The following is a 27,287-nucleotide window of genomic DNA, read 5'->3' as shown; positions in this document are numbered from 1 at the left end:
GGGAATCTTTTGACAGAGTTCGCTTTCATCCTTGGATTGGAACGAAATGGAAGAAATAGAAAAGGGAGGACTCCTGAGACTTAGATGGCTGCATCTTTTTAATTATTATCATTCTGGTATAAATAAAACTTCCCGTCCCCTTCTCCTACAGCAAATACTTGCGAATACATAACAGTCGAGTAGACCTAAGCAAACAAGCCACCAGGACAAGTATCTTACTATCATGATAAGGGAAAGAAGGCGTATCTCGGAGTTCAATATTGTTACCATTTCCTGGTCTTCTCGCACTTTTTACGGAGTCGGGAATATCCCTTCAAAAGTATGACTTTGAAGACCTGAAAAGTCATTAAAAAACAACAAACAAATAGTAATTTTACTATCTTTTTTTTCTTCTACTGGGTAGAATGGATAAAGGAACTTGATAATCCAAGATTCCTCATCCTCTTTTTTTTTTTTACTACATGCTACTATGCTGGATTGACTTGAAACACCACAGGGTGAGCTTAGAGGCAATCTAAAGACCTCAAGGCTTCCCTTGAAGCTGCGATGAATTCATCCAATACTACCAGCCATTCTAGCAGACAGTAATTGTGCTCTCTACAAGTGCTCTGGACCGCTTTTTCTTATGCAAGGTTTTGTCTTTGGCATCCTTCGATGGCTTGGGGGCCTGGGGCGGGGACGGAAGAGAAAGGACTTAAGGCAACAATCACACTGAACGCAGCGGTTTCAGGTCTTCCGGACCTTCTCTCGTACTCAACTAGAACACCCCTAGAAGGTAGGCTGCTATTATCCCCAACTAACCAACTCCAGTAGCCTTAAACAACAGCCCAAAGAAGGAAAGAGTTGAGAAAACTGGCTCGCAACCGCCCGAGAGGGCGGGGTGGGGGAATGGCATCACATCGTACAGTCTCAGTCCCTGTGCCAAGGGGAAGGTGCTTTGAGGGGACGTATAGACATAAAACTCGTAAAACTCAAGTCGGGCAGTGGATGGATCTTCCCCGCTGTTTCTCAGCCACCCTCCTGATGACACAAAGTTTTCCGACATCACTGGCTTGTGGAGGAAAGGGCATCTTGCAGTCTTGAAAAATACAGCATTGGGTAGGGGGTGTAAACCCCTGGAAGGCAGGCGATAGGCAGCAAAATGGCTGAGTGGGGCAGCCTCTGGCCGCGGGCTGCTTCAAAACAGTCTTTCTCCTTCCCCCTTCTCTCTCCGAGGAGACAGGAAGTTATTTCTGTCCGGACACTAGAACTGCCAACTCCTGGATGGACATCTCCTTGTTCAGGTAACTGTCGTACTGAGCGAGGGTTAGCCTCCCGCTTTTCAAGGCGTCTTCGATGGAGAACTTCTTCCCTGATTTCCGATCGAGGATGACGGAAGACTCGCCGTTGGGTCCTTTGACGGTGATCTCTTCCCAGTCGCATTCTTGGTTCTTCAGCTTGACGTAGAGGCTCCATTCGATCAGGCCAAACTTGTGGGCTTCCTCGGGGGACATCTCTTTGCCGGTGTCTGGGTCAATGACCACGATGGAGCGCCTCAGGTGGTTCTCCCGCTGCTCTCTCTTGATGGCGACTGTCTGGAGGCGGTTCTGGAGGTGCTCGATCTCGCCGTCCTTCTCTCGGGACAGCATCTTCAGCTCTTCCAGTTCTCGTTCCAGTGACTGGAAGCGGGAGTCCAGGTTGAGGCTGCTTTCCACCTGCGACATGTTCCGTAAATCCTGGGCTTCCGTCACGGTCAGCTCGATCTCAGACTGCAGCCGTCGGGTCTCCAGCAAGAGGTTCTGCTTCTCCAAGTGCAGCTTGTGGTTTTCTTCCCTCAAAAAGTCCAGCTCTTTGGAAGACTTGGAGTTGTTGAACTCCACTTCAGACAACTTGGCCTCCAGCCTGTTGATGTCTGCGTCGAGCTCCGTCTTCCGCCGGCTCTCTTCCTCCAGGTTGCTTTTCAGCTTCTGGATCTCAAACTCTGTGTCACCTTTGTCCACTTGAATGCTCTCGGAGACTACCACCTTCTCCTTGACCTCCATCTTCTCCAGGGCTTGGAGTTTCTTGTGCAGGGCTTCCAGCTCCGCCTGCAGCACATGCCTCCGGTGCTTCTCCTCCTCCAGCTCCATCTTGATCAGGGCGTGTTCCTTCTCCTGCTGAGGGTCCTGCTGGAGGATCACCTTCTGCTTCACGGTGACCCGCTCTGTGGTCTCCCGCTCTTGCTCCTCCAGCTCGTTCAGCCTGATCCTCAACCTCTGCACCTCCAGCTCGGCCTCTCTGCGGGCCTGCCGCTCCTTCTCCAGCTCCTCCAGCTGCCGCTCCAGCTCCGACCGCCTCCGCTGCAGCTTGCGCATCTCGCCCCGGAGCGTGTCGATCTGGTTTAGCTCCTTCTCTATGCTCTGGGAGAAGGAGTTGACCTCGGCTCTCAGGGCAGGGTCTTGTTCCAGCTTCACCACCTCCTGCTGCACCACTTTCTCCTTCACCTGGGAGAGCTCCTCCTCCTTCTGCCGGATGATCTCCTCCTGCCGCCGCCGGTCCCGCTCCAGGTCCATGTGCTTCCGCTGCTCTTCCGCCAGCTGAGCCCTCAAGGACTCCACCTCTTCTCTCGTTTGCGGGTCTTCCCGGTACTGAAGCACCTCTTGGATCACTTCTTTCACCTGGACCTGAGGCTGGGTGTCTTTCAGGGTCTCGATCTCTTGCTTCAACTGGTAGATCTCCAGGTCTGCCCTCTCAATGGCTCTGGTACGGTCCACGATCTCATCGCGGAGCTGCTGCAGCTCCAGCTCCGTCTCCGGGTCGTTCTTGTACTTAATGACTTCCTTGATAACCTCCTGGACTTCCACCTGGGGCCCTCTGTTCCGCAGAGCAGACAGCTCGCTCTGGCAGGCCTTCAGCTGCTCCTCCCCGCCGCGCAGTTTCCCCTCTTGCTCCACCAGCTCCAGGCGAAGGTTGGCCACCTCGCTTTCTGCCTGGGGGTCCGGCCTCACAATCTCCCGAACCTTCTCTTGGACAATCACTTTGGCATTCTCCTCTTCCAAGGCCTTGATCTTGCCTAGCAGCTCAGCCTTCTCCCGCTCGTTGGAGCGCCCCTTGGCCTTCTCTTCCTCGTACTGGCGCCGCAGGTCATTCACCTCCCTCTCCATTGCTAGGTCCTTCTCTACTGTGAGGACCTCCTTGACGGTGATCTTGCCCTCGGCCATGGCCCGCTCCTTCTCCAGCCGCTTCAGCTTCTCCTGCAGGAAGCGCAGTTCCTCTTCCTGCTGCTGCCTTAGCGTGCTTTCCCTCTTCTTGCTTTCCTGCAGCTTCTGGTACTCCATCTCCAGCAGGGGGTCGTTCTGCAGCTTCACCACCTCCTTCTCCGTCACCTTCTCGTGCTCCGTGTTCTTCTCCTCAGAGAGAGCAGCCACCTGCCTGCGCAGGACGGCCATCTCGTTCTCCCGGGACCCTTCCTGCCTCTTGAGTTCTTCCAGCTCCTCCTTCAGCTTCAAGATCCCCTCTGCCTGTGACCTGTCGGGCTCGATCCTCAGCACCTCTTTGACCACATACTCCTGCCCGCCTTCTTTCTTCTCATGCTCCAGGACACGCAGCCTGAGCTTCAGGCCCTCCACCTCCTCCTGCAGCGCCTGGTTCCTGCGCTGCTCCTCAGCCAGGTTCTGCTGCATCTTGTGGTAGCTCTCGTCCAGCTGCGGGTCAGGCACCTTCTTCACCACCTCCTTCCTGAGCACAGACTCCTGCGGCTTCTGGGTCTGCAGGAGGAGGATGTTCTCCTGGATGGCCTTGATCTCCACCTCCAGCTGCTGCCTCCGCTGGCTCTCATCATCCATCTCCTTCTTGAGCTTCCAGATCTCCTCCAGCGGCTTCTCAGAATGGCTGGCTTGGATGGACTCCTGCGTCATGTGGACATCCGGTTGCTGTCAAGGAAGGGAGAAAATGTAGAGTCAGCTCAAGTCTTCACCTTTGTGACAAGCGACTTGGCTCGCATTCCTCCTGCCCAAATTCGGCAACTCGTTCTGCCTGGTGGTTTCTCTCTCCCCTTTTCACGCTCACCTGTCTTAGGAGGTTCTGGGCAAACTCCAAGTTCTGTAGCCTCTGCTTGTTGACGGCACTCACTTCCGTGTACTTTGCAGCCAGGTAAGCCTCCTAGGATAACAAAAAAGGACAAATGCCGTCAGGATAGTTTCAGGTAGGCAGCTGTCTCACTCTGCAAAAGGAGAGTAGAATTCCCGCCTGGTATCACCTTAAAGACAAGCTTGGCCTTTTTTTTTAACCAAAGCACTCCAGAATGTGGACTGTGGGCCAGCATTTTTGAATTGGATGCAAGGCATATACTCAAAAAGGAAGATATTAATTAATGGGAAACTGTCAGAAAGCATTCCCGAAGAAAAAGGACCACGTCAAGGCTGCCCCTTATCACCTCTAGTGTGCACTCGAGTGTAGAATTTTAGTGGCAAGGATTTCCAGCCTCCAGGTGGGGCCTGGAGATATTCCAGAATCACACCTGACTGCCGGACTTTGGAGATCAGCTCCCTCCCCAAACTCTGTTCACATTGCCAGGCATTTCCTACTCTGGAGTTGGCTTAGCCCTACTGTGAAAATAAAGAGGGAGGGTCAGAGTCCCTCTTGCCGCTCTAAGCTCTCTGGGGGACGGGGCCAGAGAATGTGAAGAGGGGCTTAAGAAAAGGCATCGAAGTTCCCATCTGAGCTACCTCCTCTTTCACTTTGGCCGCTGGAGACTGAAGTCTGGGTCTCTTGCTTGTGAACCCGTTGCGCCCGTTCTCCAGGTCTAGGATGGATCGCAGCTTCTCTGCTTCCAGCTCGTAGTCCTGGGGGAGGAGGAGGAAGCATAGAATAGGTCTGAACTTCCTGATGCAACTAAGCCCAGAAGAGACCGTGGTGAGCCAGTGTCCTGTCACAAGAACCCAAGAGCCCCTCTGGATCAGGCCAGTAGTCCAGCATCCTGGCTCACACAGTGGGCAACCAGGTCCTCTTGACAGCCAGAATTGGTTTTTCGTACTCTGCAGACTGCCTCTCACTTGCCTTGAAAAAGCCCCTTGCTGAGATGGTTGGCAAGTGGACGGCACCTCTCACCCACATTTCCTCCTTCCTTACCTTCATTGCCTGCTGGTAGCGCTGAGCGTCAGCTGAGACACGGTGAACCTCTTGCTCTTTGCTTGCAATTTCTCCCAGCAGGGCCTAACAAAAATAAAAAAGCAGACCAAGTTGACCGAGGTCGAACAGTGGAAAGCACCCCTTTGGAGGAAGTAAGCAACCTAATCCATTTTGGGAAGGCTTCCCCCACCCTCCCCAATCTCCTGCCTTTGTTCAGGCAAGGTTGAGAGTCAGGGGAAAGGGCAGGAATGATGCAAGCCATTACCCTTTGACTCTTCAGCTTGTTTTCCACATTGACGACGCTGTCGGTTTCTTGTGGCTCGTAATTGGGCACGTTGGCAAAGAAATGGCTCAGATTGTCGTAGCCGGTGCAGTAGTTGGAATAGGCCGACTTGGCTTTCTGGAGGATCTGAGACCTACGAAGGGATTGCAGCAAATCGCGTTGGTCACAACAATCGGGGGCACAGAATTGGTTAGTTCTGGGGAAGGGCAAGATGGTTCTGGGCAGGCAAGGGTTGGATTCAGTGTCAGGCTAGAACCTGGAAGACCCAGATTTAAACTCCCACTGAGCAACTTCGAAAGACTCCCTCGCGGTGTAATCTAGTTCCACAGTGCGGCTGTCACGACAAACCTGGGGAGGGATGAGCCTCATACTTGCCCAGAGTCCCTGAGGGAAATACCAGTTAAAATGGCCAGGTAGATCCTGTGTACATGGGCTTTAGCAACTTGGGGTGGAAAATGTGTGCAAGTGCTCAGATTTCGTCAACAGGAATAACCGGACTCCGCAGCTTCCTTAAAAGTACCTCCGGCCCAGGAGATGTCCCCTGAGATTCTTTGGAGGATACTATTTTAGAATTTTTGGCCCTTGAGAGAGGGTTGAAGAAGACAAAGTCCTGCCTAATTGCCATCGCTTCCCCTTAGTTTGCCGTCCTTTATTTACAAACATATTTTCCCTGCCCTCGGTTCCCCTGCCTTTGACATTGCTTCCCCTCAGTTTGCCGGTCCTTTCTTTTCAAACATACACCCCCCCCCCTATTAAGTAGATGTGTATCCTTTATAAATCGGCTTTCCTTGCCGTCACTTCCCCTGCCTTCCATTGCCATCACTGCCCATCAGTTTCTGTTCCTTTTTATTTGTTTATTTTTGCCCCCGCTTGAACTCTCACCTGTGATCGATCTGTTTGCCAAGATTGCTGAACCTCTGGTTGAGCTTGTGGAGCTCGGCCTCCTGGCGCTCGATGTCGGGGCAGTGCTCCTGGAAGCGGCTGGCCAGGGTGCTGGAGCATTTTTTGGCCCTCTGGAAATCTTGCTCTGCCTCGTTCAGAAGGGGCCGCTGGGCCTCCAGCTCGGAACCCAGGATCTGCCGGGTAGGGAGGGAGAGGGCAGGACTAATGACATTGCTGGCTTCACTGCGTTTGCATGCAGGTTTGTGCGGGAGGACTTGTACATCTACAGTGCAGGGAACCGTCTTGATTTTGGGCAGGGACCACAACTCACTGATACAGCATCTGCTTGGCATGCAAAAGGTCCCCAGTTCAATCATGGATGTCTCTAGTTAAAAGTATTTGGCAGCAGGTGATGTGAGAAACCTCCGTCTGAGACCCCGGAGGAGTCACTGCCGGTCAAAATAGAAACGACCCACCTCGACGGGCCAGTGTTCTGACTCAGTAAAAGATGGCAGCTTCATACTGAGTCCAGCATCCTGTCAGACCCGCTGACCAACCAGTTGCCCCGGAGGGCCAAACAAACGGGACTTAGAGGCCAAGGCCCTCCCTGATCCTGCCTTCCAGCCCTGGCGTTCAGAGGTTTGCTGCCACTGTATATAATTTTATTTTTTTATAAATGCAGCTCTTCTTTTAAATTATGTAGGGGAACATTGAATCATGATCCACTCCCCTGAATCTGGTGTAGTCCAGGGAACAGTTTATGTAAGCTATCTCAGACTAATCAGAAACGATTCCCTGTTTCAGCCAAGGACTCTTCTGGTTTAGTTTTTCTGACTGTCCTGTTAAATCAGAGGTACTTGGAAACCTTGTCATGTTTCTGACCGAGCAGCACCAAGAAGCAAGCGCTCACCCGCAGCTCCTCTTCCTTGCGGTCCAGGGCTCTGATATCTTCGGGGATCATGTCCTCGATGACCAGCTTGTTTTCGTAGCTGGAAAGCAGATCTCTCCCCTGCTGGAGGCTTTTCTCAAGGCGATTGGCCACGTCGACTCTACCAAGACACAAAGCGACACCTTTGAAGGTGCAACCGACATCAGGCTGGCCGAGGAGACTTCTTCCTGGTGCTCAAGGTGAGAGGTTTCTGGCTAAGGGCTTCTGCTTTTGAAGCTCCTGTCCAGGTTAAAAAAGACCCCCCACACACACACACACACACAGACACACACTCCCCTCTACCGGTGGGATCCTTACTTTTCCTGAGCAGCGCTCAGCAACTGGACCACATGGTTGTACTTGTTGTTGGTTTCCTCTGCCCGCCTCTTGACCAAGGTGGCGCTGCCCGTGTCCGGGACGCATTCGATGAAGCCGTCGCACTCTTTGACCTTGCGCGCTTTCTCGGGCTCGATGCAGCGGAGTTCGTTCGTGATGTTCTGCAAACGCAAGGCAGGGAGAGAGCCACCCATTGGATGGGGAGAAAGACCAGTGTCTGGAGGGGCTTCAGTGGGGCACGATGTCCCAGGCTCCACCCTGCAAAGTGGCCATTTTCTTTGGAGGAACTGGTCACAGTGTCACTTGGAGATCAGTTGTGATTCCACAGGATAGCCATGACCCACCAGGAAGGCCATAAGCCCACCCGGAGCACAACCGTAGTCGGAGATGCAAGGTCACAAAGGAGGCGAGCCCGATCCAGAGAATGTTTTGGTAGCTGTTCTGGAACCCAGAAATCTTGCATTCCGTTCTCCTCCCCCCGCCCTTCCAGAATCCTAGAGTTGGAAGGGACCTCCTGGGTCATCTAGTCCCTGGGCCACCTTTACCTTTAGCTCCTTGGACCGCTCAGCGCTGTCTTGCACCGCCCGGCTCTGCTCCAGGGGAGGGCGCAGGTTGGCCGTGATGGCCTTTTCCTGCTTCTCCAGCTCGCTGCTCACTTTCTCCAGCCCCGCCAGCAGCTGCCGCCCTTGTACGGAGGTTGCATCTAAGGGAAGTCAAAGGAGGGACCCTGGTTGGCGACTCGGTTGGTCCCTTAGTTGGTCACTCAGAGAGTCAAGGGAGCTCTGGAGCACCCACCTCCGATGCTGTCCGCTTTCAGGCCGTCGTGCCGCTGCTGCAGGAGGGTCTTGGTGCCGGCCGTCTTCTGCCTGACGCTGTAATACTGCCCATTGATGCTGCGGAAGGGGAGGAATGGGGGAATCACGCAGGGCTCAACAGGGAGGCATACGCTTACGCGGTCCCGACATTCGGCCCCAACGGGGGGCCGTGCTTACTTGTCGGCAAAGGTCAGCGATTCCGGATCGGTTGGGGGGATCATGTAGCAGACGCCGGGAGCGGTGATGGTGGTTCCCGCACTGTCCTTCACCTCCCAGATGTCGCCGCTGTTCTTCTGCAGCATGTAGGTGGCTCCACGGGCAATCTGGCACTGGGGTCGGAAACAACCCAAATTCACAGGCTGCTTCTGCACGTGCGTCTCCTGGGAGGGGGCCCTGCCTGTCTCCTGGCAGCTTTCGTTTCTCGCCAGAAACGTGGGAAGAACTTGGATCCCATTTAGTTTTCAAGGCAAGAGAGGTGGTTGACCCTGGACTGCCTCTGCACAGCAACCCTGGCCTAACTTGGGGGCCTTCCACGAAAATACAGCCTTGGGCCAATCCTGCTTTGCTTCCAAGGCCAACCTGGGCTTGTTCAGGTTTGGGTTGTCACAGGCATAGATGGCTTTAAAGGGGGAGTGCAGAGATTCATGGGTGATGGGTCTGTTATTTGCTACTGGCCACAGGGACTAAATGGGACCTCTCAGGGAACTGGTTGGCCACCGGGTAAGTCTAGATGGACTTCTGCTTTGGTCCAGCCGGGCTCTGCTAATGTCCTTCTGAGATGCTTACCTGCTCGTTTTCATAGTCGCAGAGAGCCTCCACCGGGATGGGCTTCAGCGGCGTCTCCCGGCGATATTTCAGCGGGAGCACCTGCTGGCTGCGCTTCTGCAGGGACTTCACCACGTGCTCGTACTTGTCCAAGGCCTTCTCTTGGTCCTGCCCAGAGTACAAAGCAAAGATAACAGGGCTGGAGAAGGGAGGATCAGAAGGCAAAGATAGGTTGGCCAAGGCCAGTGGGGCGATCAACGAAGGGAGTCCAGACTATCCCGTCTAAGAGAACCCCCAATTCCCCTTTGAGGATGCCTCCATAATGCATAGCTTTCCAGATCCTGCATAGTGCAGGGGGGTTGGACTAGATGACCCATGGGGTCCCTTCCAACTCTATGAGTCTAGATGTCAGCTTCTGTCCCGGATTTCTTGCCCGGCGTGGCTGCGTTCATTTCGGCTGCTGCCGGGGGTACTTGCCTCCAGTTCCCGTAGCAAAGATTCGATCTGGAACCTGTCCTTGAAATCAGGGCTGTACTTCTGATCCAGATCTGTATCCACTTTCCTGAGAAGGTCTTGGGCGTCTTTAGCATCTTTCTGAAACTGCCAAAAAGGGGAAGAAAGTCAAGCAGTTATTTGTTGATGTGACGACAGTTGTTGTGAAAAAAAGGGAGAGACTGATCACACAGAAGTCATCGAAGGAGAAATAGAATTAAGAAAATACAGCTGGCAGATTTTTGGCTTGGCCACGACCTTCCAGATTTTAAATCCCTCACCTTTAAAAACTATCAACTGTTCAATTATCGATTCTCATTCTCTTGCTCTCTTCCCCCCCCCCCCCAAAAATCTGGAAACTTGCAGGAAATTATTCTAACAGAAAGATAGAAAAGGAGGAATAAACGAAGGGGAAAGAATAGAGAAACATCTTATCTACTTTGCATTTGCTAGCCTTTCCCCCCCAACTGATTTGTTTCCTTAACAGTTACGCTCCATATTCAGCCCCTCATGTGCAAAATCTTAATTTTTGTCATCTGTCTTCCCCCCCTGCTCCATAAAAGGTGCGCACCAAGGAATACGACCCTCTCAATCTCTACACCTCAACCGAAATCTTCCTGACTGATCAAAAGAAGCAAGCAATTCGATATGCTCAGTGGGCAGTGTTCCCTGCCAAGGGTGATCGAGCCCAGTGAGGGCTCACCCGTGGACACCTCCTTCAGGCAAAACAAGCCAAGCACAGGCCCTTTATCTCTAGGAGAAAAACTTGTGTAGGAAGCATTTCCCCAGGAGTCTCCTCGAGGTGGCTGAGGCTGGACTGCACCTGCCAGCCAGGAGGTTTGAGAAAGAACAGGGAGGAAAACAGGTTGGGTGAGAACGTTTTCTCTGCAGGCTGAGTCTGGGGCATTCCTGAATCAGACAAGACCTTGCTAGACCAAATATCTGCAAGGAAAGGTTTGCAGTTTAAAGACAAGCAGAGCTGCCATCCTCCCGTCCTGCCTTGTTTTGTTCCTGCTTCGAGGCCCTTCTTCTCCCCACCCCATTCGCAACATTTGCCCACCCATGTTGCTGGGGTCTGAGTCTCCAGGTACCTGGTGGTAGTCCTCCATAAACTTGAGGTGGCTCTCCTCGCAAATGAGCAGGTTGAGGTACTCCTTCCAGTCGGCGTGGACCGCCTCCATGTGAGCCTGCAAAAGACAGGGAGAGCAGGCCTCAGGGGACGCCATATTCTCCTCGGCAGAGGGTAAGATTCAGAGCAGGGTCTGATGGTGGCTTCTCAAGACAAACCAACCTCAATGGGGATCTTCCCGGGGTGGTTTTGAGCCAGCAGTCCGTCCCCATCTTTATGAAGCTTATTGATGGCTTCTTCTTTCTCTTCTAGCTTCCGATTGATGAAATTCTAGAAAATGAAAATATGGGAGGTTTTTGTGATGGATAGACATAGTGCTACTTATAATCATACAGCTAGACTGTGAAAGGGACTCTCGTCTTCTTTTCAGTCCTTCAGCATCTCCTTGAACTGGCAAGAAAGAAAGAAAAACAGATGCACATATACAACACATTTCTTGCAAGCTCAAAATCTACTAACTGCTTACTGCCTGGCATATGTTGTTGGTGGAAATATTCCAACAGGTTATGGGCCCAGCACTGGTTACCTCATATTGACGGCGTCGACTTGGGTAGTCAAGGTTGCGATCGCTCCAGTCATACTGCATTCGGTCCTTGGCCTGCTGATCAAGCCAGTAGAGTTTGTTGGTGCAGCGCTGCATGTAATCCTGCAGTGAGTTCAAATCCTGCTGCCTTTGCTGGGATCCTGACTGTAAACAAAAAAGAATGCTTGTTGAATACCTGAGACGTGATCACTGAATCAAGGTTCCCGAGTGAGCTTTTTGTCTGAACAAGGACTTGAACACATCCCAGGCTCTCATTCCACATTTTGACCGCTAGGCAAGACTGGTTCTCATCCCCTTCCCAGTTGTGCCTTGAAAGATGTCAAGCAAGATATGGAAAACATGAGGTCCCCCCACCCCAGTAAATGATACACAGCAGCAGCTGCAAACCCAAGAGCTCCCCCTGCTCCAGAGACCCCAATCATTGCTTACCAGTAGTTTCTGGTATTTTATCTGCAACCCACTTGTGCACACCTTGAAAAAGAGAGAGAAACATGAGCGTTACTTAGAAGCGGCAAGGAAGGGGGGGGAGAGACATGGTAGAGGTTTACTAAATTATGCAAGGTGCGGAATAGGGAACTTCTTATCTCTCTCCCATAATATTGCAACTCAGGGGCATCCAATGAAAGCGATGGGCAGTAGGTTCACAACAATCCAAAGGAAATACCACTTTACACAGACAGTAATTAAAATGTGGCATTTGCTCCCAGAGGAGGGAGTAATGGCCACATGAAAAGACAGCTTTAAAAGGGGATTTTCTCCGGGGTCTCTGGCAGAGCTCTTTCCCATGACTTGATCCTTTCAATTGGAGATGCCGGGAACTGAACCCGGGCCCTTCTGCATGCCAAGTGCAAATGCTCTGCCTCCGAGCTACCGTACCTTGTCTCCCGCCTTGCTGATGTGCGGCCCTATCGCCATCACCTCATTGTGGAAGATGTTGTGTTCTTCCACCTGGCTGTTGACAGAGGGCAGGTCGGTTCCAAATCCCTGGCTGAGCAATTTGTCCTGAAACCGAAAGGGGGAAAAAATCTCTTTCGTGTTGCGGCTCTCTGGCTCCATACCCCACTAAGGTCCCTCCCGTCTCCAAACCCCACCCTCCCCACAGCTCCGCCCCTCCCCATATTGCTGGATCTTTCCCAGCCCAGAGCTGGCAATCCTACGGATAGGCTGGTAGGAGATAGATTCGCCACCTTTCTCAAACCAGCCTCGGCCATTTGCTTGGTATGCAGAAACTGGGTGGGTAATGCTTTTGGGACCTCCTGCTGGAAAGCTTCACCCATATTGGGTGCTGGCAGAGAAGCAGAGATGGGTTCTTGAGAGAGGGCAGCACCCCTGGCTCTGAATTCAGCGCGGCAGCAAACAGGACAGTGTGTGGCTGCCAGCCAATGCCGTGCCATGCGGATGAGGCCAGGACTCCACAACGAAGGCCTCCGGTCAAAGGGAAGCAGCCTCTGGCCTCCCATCAGGAGCTGCTGAGTTAGCAACTCCTCTGGAGCTCAAAACTGCCTGCTAAGCCAAAGCTGCCTGGTTCTCGGGCCGGTGGCCAGGGTGGGATTTGCACCTGGAAGCCAACGAGACAACAGGGAGGGGACCAGGACAACAGAAGGGAGATGTCTGTCCCCGGCATGAGCCCAAGCGATTAACACCGCTGCTGTGTTTTCATTCACCCAGTCCCGACCCTGCCTGAGCTACCCTGGGGTTAGGGTAGGCTGGAAGCATAAGTCCCACTACAGAGACAGCCTGGGTCCCCGTTTCCCTTCACCTGATCTCCAGACAACAAAGGCCAGCGCCCCTGGAGAAAATGGCTGCTTTGGTGGGCGGAGTCTATGGCGTTGTACCCCGCGGTGATTCCTTCCTTCCACAAACCCCGCCCTCCCCAGACTCCACCCACCAAATCCCCTTGACCAATCAGTGCCATGACTTACCTGCTTCTCATCAATCACTGCAGACCAGTCGACCTGCGGCTTTATCTCCTGCGGGGTGTAGTTGTAGATCTGGTCGTGTTTCGTACGCAGGTTTCGCACTCTCTCCTTCAGTTGCCGGATGCTGAAGGAAGCAGAACAATTTGCGGGGTGGAGGGGTACAAAGAGCAACGTGTGAACCCAAGTTTGATTCCCCACTCCTCCTCCCCGTGCAGTCAGCTCGGTGACTTTGGGCCAGCCACAGTTCTCTCAGAGCCCTCTCAGCCCCACCTACCTCGCTGGGTGTTTGTTGTGGGGAGAGGAAGGGAAGCCACTCTGAGACTCCCTTTGAATTCTAGGGACACTGCTGGACTAGCTCATCAAAAGGACAAACACATCACATTAGGGTAGATGTCATTCCCATGTCCCCTTGATGGGACAGAGCACAGAAAAAGGGGGGCCTATAAACCAGGAGTTGCCAAACTTCAGCTCTCCGGATGTCCATGGACTACAAGTACCATGAGCCCCTGCCGTGGACATCTGAAGAGCTGCAGTTTGGCCTCCCCTGCAAGTCGTGGCTTTTCGTACAGAGGAGACACATTGTTACAGACTGTGTCCCAGACTCACTCTTCCGTGATCATTTCCCCCTGCGGGTGCTTCATGTGCCGCGCGACCGCAGCATCCCCGTCCAGGACGTAGAGGAGCTTGTCGGATTCCGTCAGCTTGTCGGACGTGTATTCTTGAAACTGGGCAGGCTGCCCGGCCTTGAGTTTGTGCAGGTCCTGTGGGGGGACAGGGAAGGGAGGAGACCGAACAGGGGGATCAAACCGTGCAGGAGCCCCCGCACTTCCACTACCTAGAGTCGGCATCCGGGGAGGGTCTTGTGGGCACACGCACAGGGGTCCCAATTACAGCCCTTCTCTCCCCTCTAATTGCAACCCGAATCGTCCTGTCCCGTTTTGATCCTGCCCTTCTTCCAAGAAATTCAAGGTCGCGTTGACCGCTTAGCACCGAAATCCAGGTTTCGTGTCTCTCAATTGGCTTCACGTGTTCAGGCGTGTATTCAGAGGCTTACGGCCTCTCCATGTGGAGGTAACTTTGCCTTCAGTGCTGCTCAGACACTGCATTTGCGGAATTATCTTAATTGGCTCCCTGACTCCACTCTGAGGCTAATAAAAATATGCATCGTAATGACTTGTCTGGGATGGTTCTCGGGCCAGGCCACCTGGGTGGCTGCCGGGGCTGGGGCTAACCTGGGCGCTGGGCGCTGGGCTCCTCCACGGAGGGCGTGAAGGAAAGCTATAAACCACCACCCTCCGCGTATCGGTGGCGGGACAGAAAACCCCACCCTCTGCTTATTGTTGCGGAAGCAGCACGGGAGGGACTGGAGGGGTGTATCCTGCCAATGCAGAGTCTAAAGCAAAAGAACGGACAGTTCCGTCCAGGAAGCAAAGCGACTCACGTTCTGCATTTTGGTGTCGGCCTCCACGATGTTCCTCTCCACCTGATCGGCATTTTTCTGTAACTTCTCGATCAGCTCTGACAATTCCTTGCTGGATATGCTGCAGGGAGAGAGAGAGAGGAGATTTTCAAGCAGGGAAGGGAGCGCTGGGATCATGGACATCACCAGGGTAGTCTGGGTATTTTATATCCCGCTTTCCACTGCCCGAAGCGGCTTACGAACAGCTTTCCCTTCCTACCCACAACTCTGAGTTAAGTTCAGGCTCAGAGAGCTCTGAGAGAGCAGCTCTAAGAGAACTGAGAGTGGCCCAAGGTCACCCAGCTGGCTGCATGTGGAAGAGCGAGGAATCAAACCTGGGTCTCCAGATTAGACTCCGCCGCTCTTTTCCCTGGAGAGAAATGGCTGCTCTGGAGGGTGGACTCCGTGGCCTAGGCCCCTCCCCTTCCCAAGCCCCGCCCTCCCCAGGCTCCGCCCTCCAAATCCCCAGGATTTTCCCAACCTGGAGCTGGTAACCCTAGACTGCAGGGCAGTGCATTTGTAATCACCATGACTCTTCTTTCATTAATGTTTTTGCATGATATTATAGCGTCGTGATTAGAATTGCAAGAATCATGCCGTGGTTTGCCTGTCTTCCCCCCCTGACTGAGAGGTTTGAAATGCATGCAGGCCGGTTCATTAAACTGGCATCACACCCAAAGAGTTTGGCCTCTGCAGTTCTTTCCTCATGCAGTCCCCGTGGGATGGACGGACAGACGGATGGAAGGAGACCGCCCAACCTCCTTAAGTGGCGTACAAATACCTTTCCCTTCCTCTCCCCACAACAGACACCCTGTGAGGTGGGTGGGGCTGAGAGACTCCTGAGAGAACTGCTGTGTGAGAACAGCTCTAAAAGAACCGTGGCTAGCCCAAGGTCACCCAGCTGGCTGCATGTGGAGGAGCAGAGAATCATCAAACACTGAACCACAACACCACATTGGCTCTCAGGGATGCTTTTCATGTTTCGTTGACAGTTTGGAGACCTGCGATGCCCTTTGCACATTTATACCCATTTTAATGCTCCCCACCCTTCCAGAGGGAGGAATTATTTTTTTGGGAGGGCAGGATTTCTTCCATTAAGAGTTTGAGAAGAATGAACAGAGTCTCCTCAAACCCCACGAAAATCAGGGTGTAGTAAAACTCCGCACTCAACCACGCTGTCCCTCTGCCAACCACACGCACGCTAAACCGGTCTGATGCCAGGTTTCAGCTGCAGCAGGAACCTGTTTGGGATCGGACCGAGATGCCCCGGTGATGGGTGAGCGAAGAATTATTCACACAACTCCCCTTGCAAATGGGAAGGGCTGCTCTGAACATTTCCTGGTCTGAGCCCCCATTCACCGACTGCAATACCACTGTGGATGACACACATCCCAAATATGCAGCCCGGTATTATTGGAAGAGCTTCCCGAAACAAAGAGATGGGCGTTCTTGGAGGCAACCGGCAGATGACGGTGACGATACGAAACAGGCCGTGCTTTTCTCCCCGTTGCGAAACCTGTCCGTAATGGAGCTGGCTGAACAGAAGCCAAGAAAATGCGTTTAGGGTTGCATCACGGGTGTGTAAGGACTACCAAGGCACTCTTACGAGGAGCTGCCAGGCTAGACCAGAAATCACGTAATTTGTTCAGGTTTCGGAGGAATTTGGATGGCCCGGCTGCTGAATTAGTGTTCCACTGTTTTCCCTGTTGTCCTCACACCTTTTAAAGTGCCTGGTTTGTGGTGACTTGTTCCCTGCTGTCGCCCGCCCTTTCGCACACGGGCAAATGTTCCTGACTTGTCGGTAGCCATGGCTCGCTTCTCCAAACACGGAAAGGCCGGCCCGCAGACTGTGCAACTCGCTGATGCTCATTAGGCAAATCAGGTGTATTCAGGTGAACACCGTCTACCCAGTTGCTTTGTTTGCTCTTCCCAGCAACCACCACAGCGACCATGGAGTGGAAAAGTGTCTGCCTAAAGGGAGCTGCTTCATACTGAGTCTGTCCTTTGTTGGCATTGTCTGCTCAGGCTGTCAGCCACTCTCCAGGGGCTTGGATTAAAAATCTTTCCCGTCCCCTATGCCCTGATCTTTTCAAAGGGAGATGCTACCAGGGGTTGAACCGGGACCTCCCGCATGCAAAACAGATACTCTATATCTGAGCCACAGACTCTCCCTGTGCCTGCTTTTATTTTCTTCCCCTGCTGAGTTTTTACGAGGCTTTCTGCTTGGAGGCGTTTCCCAGCGGCTGCAAAGAAAAACGGGCCTGTTTTTTCTACGGCGACCCTGAATAGCATCGTAATTGCGTTTTGCTTTTGCCAGCTCGTGAGGGTTTTAACATTGGTGTATCTTGTATTGTGGTGGTTTGCGCTCAAGGGTTGAAGAAGAGTCTCCACACCCTGCTTGTAACTTTCTGTGGCTTTCGGCTGGCCAGGGTATAAAGCAAGATGCTGGGGTGGGTATGCTCTGGGTCTGATCCAGCATGGCTGCTCTCATGGAAAGAGTCCGTGATTGGGGATGGGTGGGTGGGGGTCTAAATATTTTTAACAGCATAAATGGATGAAAGCAGGAACTGGGGTCAAACGCGGGTAAAAGTCAGGTCTACGAGGAAGTTGGCTCTCCTTCCTTCTAGGAAATATATCATTAATAAGAACATCAGAAGAGCCCTGCAGGATCAGACCAGGGGTCTGTCTCGTCCAGCATCTTGTATCACACGGAGGCCAGCCAATTCTTCTAAAGGACCAACCAACAGGGCACAGAGGCTGAAGCCTTCATCAGGACGTCTGACCCGGGGTCTGTCTAGTCCTGCATCTTGTCACTGTTCTCTTCGAGTTTTTCTCACAGAACAGTTCTGTCAGAGCTCCCTCAGCCCCACCTTCCTCACAGGGTGTCCGGTACGGGGAGAGGAAGGGAAAGGTGTTTGCCAGCTGCTTTGCGTAGTGAAAAGCGGGGATATCAAAAGCCAGCTCTTCTTCTTTTAACTAAAAACAGGATCTCCAACACAGCTTTTATTCTCCATCTCATTTTTGCTGGACGGACCCCGGGACTTCCCACAAGTGAATCCGATGCTCTGCCCCTGGGCCAGGGGAACTCTGCACCTGCTCAGAGGCACTGCAGAATCCTCGCTTGCCCTCAGGAAAGCCCTGGCTGCGGCGTGAACAAAAACCAGATGCAGCAGAGGGTTGCCAGCCCGTCGGACTGGTATTAATTTTCAGTTTAAAGTGCAGATTTGGCAGAGAGGAGCGAGGGAGCTGTTTGTGTATTGGAAGGACACCCCGGCCCTTCCTCTATTATGCAAAGGCAGGGGTGGAGTAACAGCTGGGTCCCAGGCCAAAGAACATGGGCAGCTCTTCCAAACAATGACTCATACTCCCCCGGGAGAAACTGCTAACCACCAGGAACCGGCAGAGGTGTTCCTCTCCGCGAGGCAGGGGAGACAAACCTCCCTGCCAGTTTAGAGATGGGAGCCGAGCCCCGGAAGCTGCATTGGGACCAAGGCTCTGGCAGAGAGTCTCATGCAGAGGGGAGAGACTCGAATTCGGTTCCGTGCAAGACTCATCGGCCAAGAAATCTGAAGAAACCAGTGCAGAAACATGCGCCCCTTGTGGTCCCAACCCACCACATCTTGGCCGTAAACATCTGGGCTTCCAAATCAGAAGGCACAGCTCCAGAGGTGGACTGAATGCCTATGCTTGTTGGAAAACAAGCATCAAGTGAAGGGGTTTCGAAACAGTGTCGGCATCGAATGCAGACAACCAGCCAGCAAGGGGCTCCATGGACTCCTGGAGAGCCAGTTTGGCCATCCCTGTGATGTCAGGGCTCTCTCAGCCTCACCCACCTCACAGGGTGTCTGTTGTGGGGAGAGGAAAGGGAAGGCGAATGGAAGCTGCTTTGAGACTCCTTTGGGTAGAGAAAAGCGGCATATAAGAACCAACTCTTCTTCTTCCTTCTTCCTCCTTCCTCCTTCCTCTTCTTTCTTCTTCTTCTTCTACTTCTTCTTCTTCTTCTTCTTCTTCACATGCTGGCTTGAGAGAGAATCGGCTGCGCAGAATTGCCCTCCTGTAGTAAGTTGGAAGCACATGCTCTCAGTTACTTTGTTACTCCTGTGCAGCAGAGCCCCCTAAAATCAAAATCCTCCTGGAGTTTTCCAAATACTCCTCTTCAGTGTCCTGATTGGCTCAGTTGTAGACTTCCTCTAAGCACTCTTCCTCTCTGCTCACCTCCAGAACGACACAAAGTCAGTTATACTGTTAGAACCACCACTCTCCTCTCTCTTGGCAAAATTATTTCTCCTCTCCATAAGCCGCCAGGGCTCTGCCCCAACTTTGCATATTTAAACTCTGCCAACGCATATCTCTATAGTCTGCTGTAACCTCTGTAACAGAAATATAGATTTGGGAGGTTCTCCCAGCCTCGGCCCGAGATGTACAGATGCACGGGGAGACATTCAAAATTCTATCCAGAGTAGGTGCCTGCCGGGAAGAACAGATCCTCTTTTGTCTCAAGGGCAGCAGGGAAGTGGCAAACATGCAGGTTCACCTTTTAGCAACCAAGGCTTTATCTAGATTGCTTCCAAAAACTCCTAGTCCTTCGCTGAAGGTTGCAGCAAGTCACCGGAGAGAATATCTCCAGTTTCACTGTAGGAATGAGTTGCTACAAATGAGCCACAGCCCAGAGATCTTGAGAAACAATCGAGAGCAAATCGGATATTGCAAAGAAGACGGAGGCTCAAGCAGTTTGCTGGCCTCCGGAATTATGTTTGGTTCTGTGGGGGATTTGGGTGGGCACAACGGATGAAGACACGTAAGCTCGACTCAGGTCTGGAATTCCCTGGATGAAAGCACTTAGGCAGTGGTCCTTTCTCTGTGTATTCTCCGTGGGGTGTAGTGGTTGGAGCAGGGGTCCCCAACATGGTGCCCCCCCCCCAGTATTTCCTTTGGCACAGTTGCTGCATTTTTCAGAAAGCCATTGTCAGGCAGGGTGTGAGCCCCAAATCTCGCAACCCACACTACCAAACTTTTAAAGAACTGAGCAGATTCCTAATTTTGCAAGGGGCACCACACATTAAGGCCCCTCCCCAGTGGCTGCTAACAAATCCATTTTATTACAGAAGATTTTCGGTGCCGGTTCTTAAAGGGCAGGAAAGAGCAGGTGTACTGAGCTGCTGGCGGACGTGAATGGGTGGAATTGTCCCAAAAGGACAAAGAAAAATCAGTGCGGCACAGTTTTAGCCCTGTTGGGCAACTTGGCCAAACGCAGGGCGGTTAGCCTTCCCAAACTTCCCCACCATGGCCATCTCTTCCTCCTCCCAAGGAACAAAACGTAATGACTTTGACGGAGCCCTCAGATGAAACCTGGCATAAAAGAATTCCATCTTATTATTTTCAGAGCACTTAGTCAACACACCTGCTCAGGCAGATAAATATTTGCCGAGAACGCTGTGTTAATAATTCACGGTGCCCCCCCAATATCTCAAACCTGTTCCAGAACAAAAAGAAAAAAGCATATATTGCGGGAAAGCCCCCATTTGTTCAGCTCCAGGAGATGGCACCTGTCGAAGAGGTGAAAGGAGATGCCTTTTCCTTAGGGGCCGGTTTGGGCAGAGAGGCGAAGAGAAGGTGGCAGGAATCCGAAATGCAAGACTTCACAGAGACCCCTAGCTCGGTACCAACGTGACTTCCCTGGTGCAAACTCATAGCCGACCAGCTCCTTGCAGGCTTCACACCTGTGCTCAGGTATGAAAGACGCCTGAAAGTGAGATCCAAGAGGCATTTGCTCAGGCACATTCCGAGCATAGCAAATTTGGGGCCTCTACAGGCACCTGTCCACCAACAAACTCTCCAACACAAAACCTGAACGGCCTGGAATTAAAAAACTGGCCTTGCTGGAGGGCAAATGGGAATATTCTTAGTGGTAATACTGTCCCATGATACACTTGTATGCAGTTTGTTTGGCCTCTGGGCTGAAAACGCGTTTGGCCTATGGTCAAGCCATGTGCAACCACCGAGAGGGTCCATGCAGCCTTTTTAAAATGCTGGTTTCCCTCTTCTTAATGCACGCTGGGCAACAAATATTTGCATTTTTATTGTAAGAGTTTTTAGCAGCTCAGCCTTCGGGTTCCTGGCTTGTTTTCTCACGCTGGGTTTGGGTTCCTTTCTGGTGGCTCATCACGGTGAGGATTAGGACTGGGGTTTTTCCCGGTTCCTTGCCCGGCTCCTTTCTTCCCCGCCGCTTTTCCTTTGCCAGCTTTTGCAATGGGAAACGTTCAATCGCGGAGTCAGGACATATTTGAGTTGGCACAGGACACCGGAGGCAGAGCAGTCGGTACTAATCACTCCAATGTGAAGATAAGACCGTGAGCCCTTCTGTAAGCCGTGAGCCTGCTATAGATAGCCTGTACGCCTACGAAAGATCGCTCAGAGCACCTTACTGGGTCAGCGTATGTACCTGGAAGTCCTCGGTTCAGTCCGGTTCGGCCTCATCCGTTCACACAATAATTTGCCTGCACAAATTGGTTTGGCCCCTGGCCAGCCTCATTCACCAGAAACAAGACAGGTGTCTAGCTCTCTCTTTCTCTTTCTCTCCTTTTTCGGGGTTCCCTGTTAGGGGGAGAGAGGGTTGCCAGCTCTGGGTTGGGATACGCCTGGAGATTTTGGGTGCAGAGCCAAAGGGGGGGGGGGGTGATCACGTTCCAAAGCAGTCCCTTCCAACTCTATGATACACAGAAGGGGGGAAAAGATACTGAAAGAGTGGCAAAGACAGATGAATGAATTGATATGGATCGTCAAAAAACCAAGAATCACAGAATCATAGAGTTGGAAGGGACCTCCAGGGCTATCTCATCCAACCCCCTACATTACCTTTGGAAAGGCAGATAGAATTAATGCATTTCTACAAATGCTAAATCTTTTTTTTGGGGGTGGGGGTGGGGGTGGATTCTGGGCTCCAGCCCTATTGTTTCTGATGCTTAGTCACACTCAAAACCATTTGCTGTCATTCTTTCCTGGCTCCACCAGCCACACAATTGCAGTGAACTGGAATGGATTGTTCCTCTCTGGAGTGGAAACAGTTTCTCCATAAGGATTAAAAGTTGTTTACAGAGCGTTACGCGAACTGACTGAATGTTTCACTCGTGAGCCCAGGCACGATTTAAGAGGCCGGGGGATGCTGCCCGCCCCACGCCCAATTCGTGATCAGGGCTTTGCATGGTGGGCTGAAAATTCGCCTTAGTTGCCCGGCCGAATTGCCCCCAGAATCTTCGCTTCGGTTGTGGCTTTTTGTTGTTTTGTTGTTAAACAAAGCCGGCTGTCACAGAATCATAGAGTTGGGAGGGACCTCCAGGGTCATCCAGTCCAGCACCCAAGAAAATCGCACACAAGAACAGCTGTTTCTATCCTTTCCCATCATTCCGCCAGGTTCGTGAAGGAGCACACGCCAGGTTTAAAATTGTAAAAAGCCACCCACAAGCCCAGGACGTGTTTGGTCTTGCCTTGCAGTTCTGCAGAGCATGAAACCTGCCCACACAGAGGTGCCCCATCCAGCTAGTCTGGTCGCCCGGTATTATCCATTCTGGCTGGCAGTTGCATTGCGAGGTCTCGCAAGGAGCCCTACCCTTCCTGGGTGCCTGAGCTCCTTATATCTGAAGACACCGAGAATCCGAAGGACACAAGGGCCTTATGCTTGCCAAGCAGGTCCTCCTGCCCGTCACTGTGGCTCCACCCAGGAATGTAGCAGCTGGCCAAGAACATTATACTAGGCAGGAACAGCAACGAACTGTCAAAAGTCTAGTCCTCATGGAGTGGAAATCCCTCTTGGAACCTCAGTCAGACCAGAGACGAGCCCTGCAGGATCAGACCAGTGGTCCATCTGGTCCAGCATCCTGTCTTCATGCAGCGGCCAACCAGTTCCTCTGGAGCACCAGTAACAGGGCGTAGAGGGCTACGCCTTAATAAGAACATAAGAGCCCTGCTGGACCAGCCCAGTGGTCCATCTAGTCCAGCATCCTCTCACACATAGAGGCCAGCCCGTTCCTCTGGAAGGCCAAAAACAGGGCAAAGAGCCCGAGGCCTTCCTAAGAACCTCAGAAGAGCCCTGGGCCTATTCTCTTATAATCTGTCTTTCTAAGGCTGTTTGAATAATCATTTTAACATTGCCAAGTTCTTCGAGCGCAACACAGCCGCCACCTTTCGCCGGGCAAAATAAGCGCAATACAAATGACATCAGCATTTGTATGGCACTGTTTCAGCATCCAAAGAGCTCCACAACTGTTCATTCAATTGTCTTTACCGCAGAATTTCCAGCAAGGCCACCGGTACATCCTAGAGCCAGCCAGCCAGATAGAATTGGGAAGACCCCGTAGAATCTGGTATTCACAGGTATTCACAGGCCTTTGAACCTGGAGGCTCCATTTAGCTGTCAGGAGTCTCTTCTGAAGACAGTGGACAAACGGAAGCGCCATCCTACGCAGAGTCATATCCTCTTGAGGCCATTGGCTTAGATGGACTTAGAGAGGTGTGACTCTACTGAGAACGGCATGGTTAGCCACTTCACACACCCTGTTCTTTGGCGCTAGCCCTGCGAGTTGGCTTTTCACAAACTACGCATGGGTGAATTTCCCGGAACGTTTTGCCCTGGAGGCAAACCTTCGGCTGTAGTCCAGAAATGGCAACCCGGGCGTCTCCCCAATCAGCCCAGGTCATTTCCCTGTCATTTCTTCCACTCTGAGAAAGCCGTTTGGAATCAGCAGTTCTTCTTGAACTCAGAAATGCCGGGCCCGATTAAATTACAGCTTTCTTTGTGACGAGATGATTGATGGTGCGCGTCGGATGCACAGGGTGCATGGATGCGCTTCCTGTCGGCTACCCCCTGATCACTCGGCAATTACCCCAAAGGCCCTTCCCACAGAGAGCTTTTCTTAATTTAAAGAGCCGTTGCCTGTGCCTCGGTTTCCCACCCGCACAAGGGAGTTAAGTCAACTCCCCTGCAAAGGTCTCTAGCAAGGATTATTGTGGAAAAACAGACTCAACTGCTTTGAACCGAGGAGGGCTGGGAGAGAGGCAGGAAGACAGAGAATCTCTCTGCTCTGCCGCTGTCCCTTGGAGGTGTAGATGCGACTCAGTTAGAAGGCCGTCTCTGCATTATTCTATCTGGAATGAATTTCCTTATAACAAAGTGTCCGTATTAGTTTGAAAAGACAAAGAAGAAGAGATGGGTTTTATACCCCTGCTTTTCATTAACCCAAGGAGTCATGAAGCGGCTTACAATTGCCTTCCTCTCCCCACAACAGAGAATCTGTGAGGTCGGTGGAGCCGAGAGGGCTCTGAGAGAACTGCTCTGTGAGAACAGCTCTGAGAGAACCATGACTGTCCTAAGGCCACCCGACTGGCTGCATGTGGAGGAGGAGCGGGGAATCAAATCCGGCTCTCCTGACTAGGGGCTGCTGCTCTTAACCACTATCCCAAACGGTCTCTCTGCTTGCCATTTCCTTGCCTGTACACACACACAGGCCACATGGCTTCCGCTGAGCTCTGAGACATCCTGCTAATCACCGGAATATGGCTAATATATTCCCACAAGGGCAGGTGTTACATATCGATCTACGTCATTTATTATTTCGATCGGTTCGATCAATCGTATTTCCAATAGCCCCTTACGGAGTTGGACGCCGAAGAAATTGGAACGGCCAATCTGTCCGCAAACCCCGGCTCTCTTACTTTGGCCGTATCGTGCGATCCAGCTCAGTGGAGGAAGCGATTATGCTGGGGCCTGATCAGCGGTAAAAGGAAACCAGGCCGGCAAAGAACGCGGAGGTTGGATACGATCAAAATGGACAGTGGTCAGAGCATCGTGCAACTAACAGAAGCGGTGCAGGATCGGGAATCATGGTGACACCTGAAAGGATCACCAAGAGTCAGACTCGATGAATGGCTAACAGGTGCAGGGGCCGGGTGGCCGTACTTCCTGCCTCGTGCCTATTTCCTTTGTCTCTCTCGTCATCTCTGGTCAAACAGGTTCATAAAGCCCTGCGAAACCCGACAAAGCCGGGATAATAGCAGGCAGGGCTCTGCCCATCGCGCTGTCTTCGGAAACCCTTTTTTCGCTCCCTGCCCCATTGCCGAGTCATTCCTGCAAGCCAGCAAACGCACAGCCAGTTGGCAACCGACGCCCAGAGGCCAGGGCCACCCTCTCCACACCTTTGCCTTGCAAAGCAACCGGGGCTGGTTCAGCAACTGAAGTCAGCAATTTCCGGGGCAGGAGCTCCAGCCCTGTTTCCAGAGAGGGACCAGGATGTCTGCCATCTTGGCAGCAATTGTAAGCCATGGGGTGTTTGTACACCTGATCAGCCGGGCCCCTGAGCCTCGTTTGCGAACATCGGTTTCATACCGGGGCCTGGATCTGTCCCGGTTCCCCCTTCTTGCTACGACGAGTCATTCAATAAAACCAGCGTCAGTTCGCCTGCCTCTTCTCCAGCTTGGGGCAACTTTTCATCTCCCCTGTCCCTGCAGTTCAACCTGCCTCTCCCTCTCTTCTAGGATGGACCGTGCAAAACACACACACACACAAACCGGAGCAAATAACTCATCAGCCGGATTATTGAAACAAAACACAGATGCACAACTCAAGAAGCTTTCCTCCCATCGCTTTAATTCTGTCTCTCTGGTTGCTGTCCACTAGAACGGGGTCAGAGAATTAAAAAGCAACTTTCCAGGCTGGATTTTATTTGTTTGTTCAAATCCTGAATAGCGTGCCTTAGTTTCCTCTCAAGGGGGGACCCAAAACAGCTCCCTTAATTCTCCTTTGTTTTATCTTCACAGCAAACCTGGCACAACGAGGGATTCGAACCTGCTACTCTTAACTACTATAAGACACCAGTGGGTTTCTTGGTGGTGGGGGGGGGGGAGGGCATTGTCTTCTACTACAGCTCCAGAACGGGTGGCTAGAAAGAGCTGCCAAAGGGAAAGAGAGAACTTTTTCTTCTGCTCCCAGACTACTAGAATTCTGCGTCGAAAAGGAAACGCTTTTTGACTTGACGAGTGATTAAGAAGGTGGAATTTGCCGCCAGAGGATGGAGTGATGGCCACGGGAAAAGAAGCCTTTGAAAAGGCAGAGAGACAGGTTTATGGAGAATAGGTCTATCAGCGGCTGCTGGCCGTGATTAAAGGGAGCCTCCATGTTCAGAGGCAGTCGGCCGCTGTAACTACAGTGCCGGGAGGCAAACTCAGGGGAAGGCCTCTGTGACCTGCTGTTGGCCACCAAGAGGACCTGGTTGGCCACTGTGTGAAGCAGGAGGCTGGGCTAGATGGACCAGAAGTATGATCCAGCAGGGCTCCTCTGATGTTCTTAGGAAGGCCTTGGCCTCTCTGCCCTGTTGCTGGCCCTCCAGAGGAACTGGTTGGCCACTGTTTGAGACAGGTTGCTGGGCTAGATGGACCACTGGGCTGATCCAGCAGGCATCTCCTGATATTCTTATGTCCAGTGGCCAGGTTTTCACCCACAAAAATGGTCCCTACACCCCCCATCTACCCCAGGTTCTTTCTCCAAATCTCCTGGAGTTTCCCCATCTGTATCGAGCAACCCAACCCTCCCACTCCCCGTCCAGCAGCCAGCAGAAACCTGGAAATCCTGGACAAGAGAGAGGGGGAAAGAATGCAACTCTATCCCCAGCCTGGATAAATTGACTGGAGAGCCCTCCTTGTTCAAGTTTCAAGCGCATTCGGCCCAGGAGCACACAGTCCCACCCTCCTGCTGGCTGCAGCCCCATATCCCCCCTCCCCGAGAACAAGAACCCACACACGACGCACCTCCCCGGCTCCTCTTGTGACAGGACCCTCCCCTCCCCTCCCAAAAGTCACGTGTTCTCAGCCACAAAACATTTTCCACACGCTTGTTTAGAAAGAGTGAGCCAAAAGCTCCTCGTGGGGCTTGTAAGGAACGAGAAGGACTCGATCCCCTGCCTCTACGGAAACTTGGACACAGCCTTTCGGGCACGAGAGGAGAAAGGAGGAGCGGACGACAGGCCTCTCTTGCTGGACCTCGAGTCTTCCTTGGAAGGTTTACAGACTGGCCTGGAAAATACTCTCCCAATCAAAACGTGGCATGGAAAGATCTGTGCTTAAAGGGGTCCCCTGGAATAGCAGCATGGCAGGCGCATTCAAACGGAGCAGCTTTCCCTTGCAGGGAGATACAAGATTGCTTTACCACTGGGAATGCACCTGCCATTAAACACTAGCCTTGACGTTTTTATTCCCTCTTCTATGTTTTTCAAACTGGAGACGAACCCAAAGGACTGATCACCTTATAAATATTCTAGTTATTCTAGCGAGGCTCGTGAATTAGTGAAACATCTTCCTTATGCTGCAGATTTGTTGGGTTTTTTCATGATGCTGTTTACTAATTTACTGCTAATTTACTCTCTCCTTATGCATGTAGCCTGCTGACTTCCATTTCGTCGTCTGAGGAAGGGTGCCAGCACATGAACCCTCACACCTTGACTAAAACTTTGTGGGTCTCAGAGGTGCTGCCGGACTCCGACCTTTAGTTCTGCTGCCGCTGACCGAAACGGCCACCCACCCAAATCTAGCTTCACCTGATGAACTCCTTGCTGCTGTCAGACTTAGTGGCGCAAAAGAGGAAGGTGTAATTACTGCTGTGG

The 27,287-nt window shown here is 52.3% G+C and overlaps 1 protein-coding gene across 1 annotated transcript in view; it reads right to left on the bottom strand.

Moving 5' to 3' along the window:
• Nucleotides 1–80: 80 nt before the first annotated feature.
• PPL (periplakin) overlaps nucleotides 81–27,287 on the bottom strand; it is a 30,284-nt gene continuing 3,077 nt past the window's right edge. The window contains exons 2-22 of the mRNA XM_077315996.1: nucleotides 14,623–14,722; nucleotides 13,788–13,942; nucleotides 13,185–13,305; nucleotides 12,139–12,264; nucleotides 11,692–11,733; nucleotides 11,245–11,406; nucleotides 10,881–10,988; nucleotides 10,681–10,776; nucleotides 9,575–9,697; nucleotides 9,119–9,265; nucleotides 8,510–8,661; nucleotides 8,313–8,410; nucleotides 8,063–8,220; nucleotides 7,500–7,678; nucleotides 7,164–7,302; nucleotides 6,254–6,447; nucleotides 5,354–5,504; nucleotides 5,089–5,172; nucleotides 4,686–4,802; nucleotides 4,027–4,119; nucleotides 81–3,890 (exon numbers count right to left, since the gene is read on the bottom strand). Of these exons, the coding sequence (XP_077172111.1) occupies nucleotides 1,227–3,890; nucleotides 4,027–4,119; nucleotides 4,686–4,802; nucleotides 5,089–5,172; nucleotides 5,354–5,504; nucleotides 6,254–6,447; nucleotides 7,164–7,302; nucleotides 7,500–7,678; nucleotides 8,063–8,220; nucleotides 8,313–8,410; nucleotides 8,510–8,661; nucleotides 9,119–9,265; nucleotides 9,575–9,697; nucleotides 10,681–10,776; nucleotides 10,881–10,988; nucleotides 11,245–11,406; nucleotides 11,692–11,733; nucleotides 12,139–12,264; nucleotides 13,185–13,305; nucleotides 13,788–13,942; nucleotides 14,623–14,722 (5,209 nt within the window). The 3' untranslated portion in view covers nucleotides 81–1,226. The remainder of the gene's footprint in view (nucleotides 3,891–4,026; nucleotides 4,120–4,685; nucleotides 4,803–5,088; nucleotides 5,173–5,353; nucleotides 5,505–6,253; nucleotides 6,448–7,163; nucleotides 7,303–7,499; nucleotides 7,679–8,062; nucleotides 8,221–8,312; nucleotides 8,411–8,509; nucleotides 8,662–9,118; nucleotides 9,266–9,574; nucleotides 9,698–10,680; nucleotides 10,777–10,880; nucleotides 10,989–11,244; nucleotides 11,407–11,691; nucleotides 11,734–12,138; nucleotides 12,265–13,184; nucleotides 13,306–13,787; nucleotides 13,943–14,622; nucleotides 14,723–27,287) is intronic.

Source organism: Paroedura picta, chromosome 17, assembly GCF_049243985.1.
Source record: "Paroedura picta isolate Pp20150507F chromosome 17, Ppicta_v3.0, whole genome shotgun sequence".
NCBI lineage: Eukaryota > Metazoa > Chordata > Lepidosauria > Squamata > Gekkonidae > Paroedura > Paroedura picta.
Note: the sequence above shows the minus strand (reverse complement) of the source record. Positions and strands in the feature narration are given on the sequence as shown.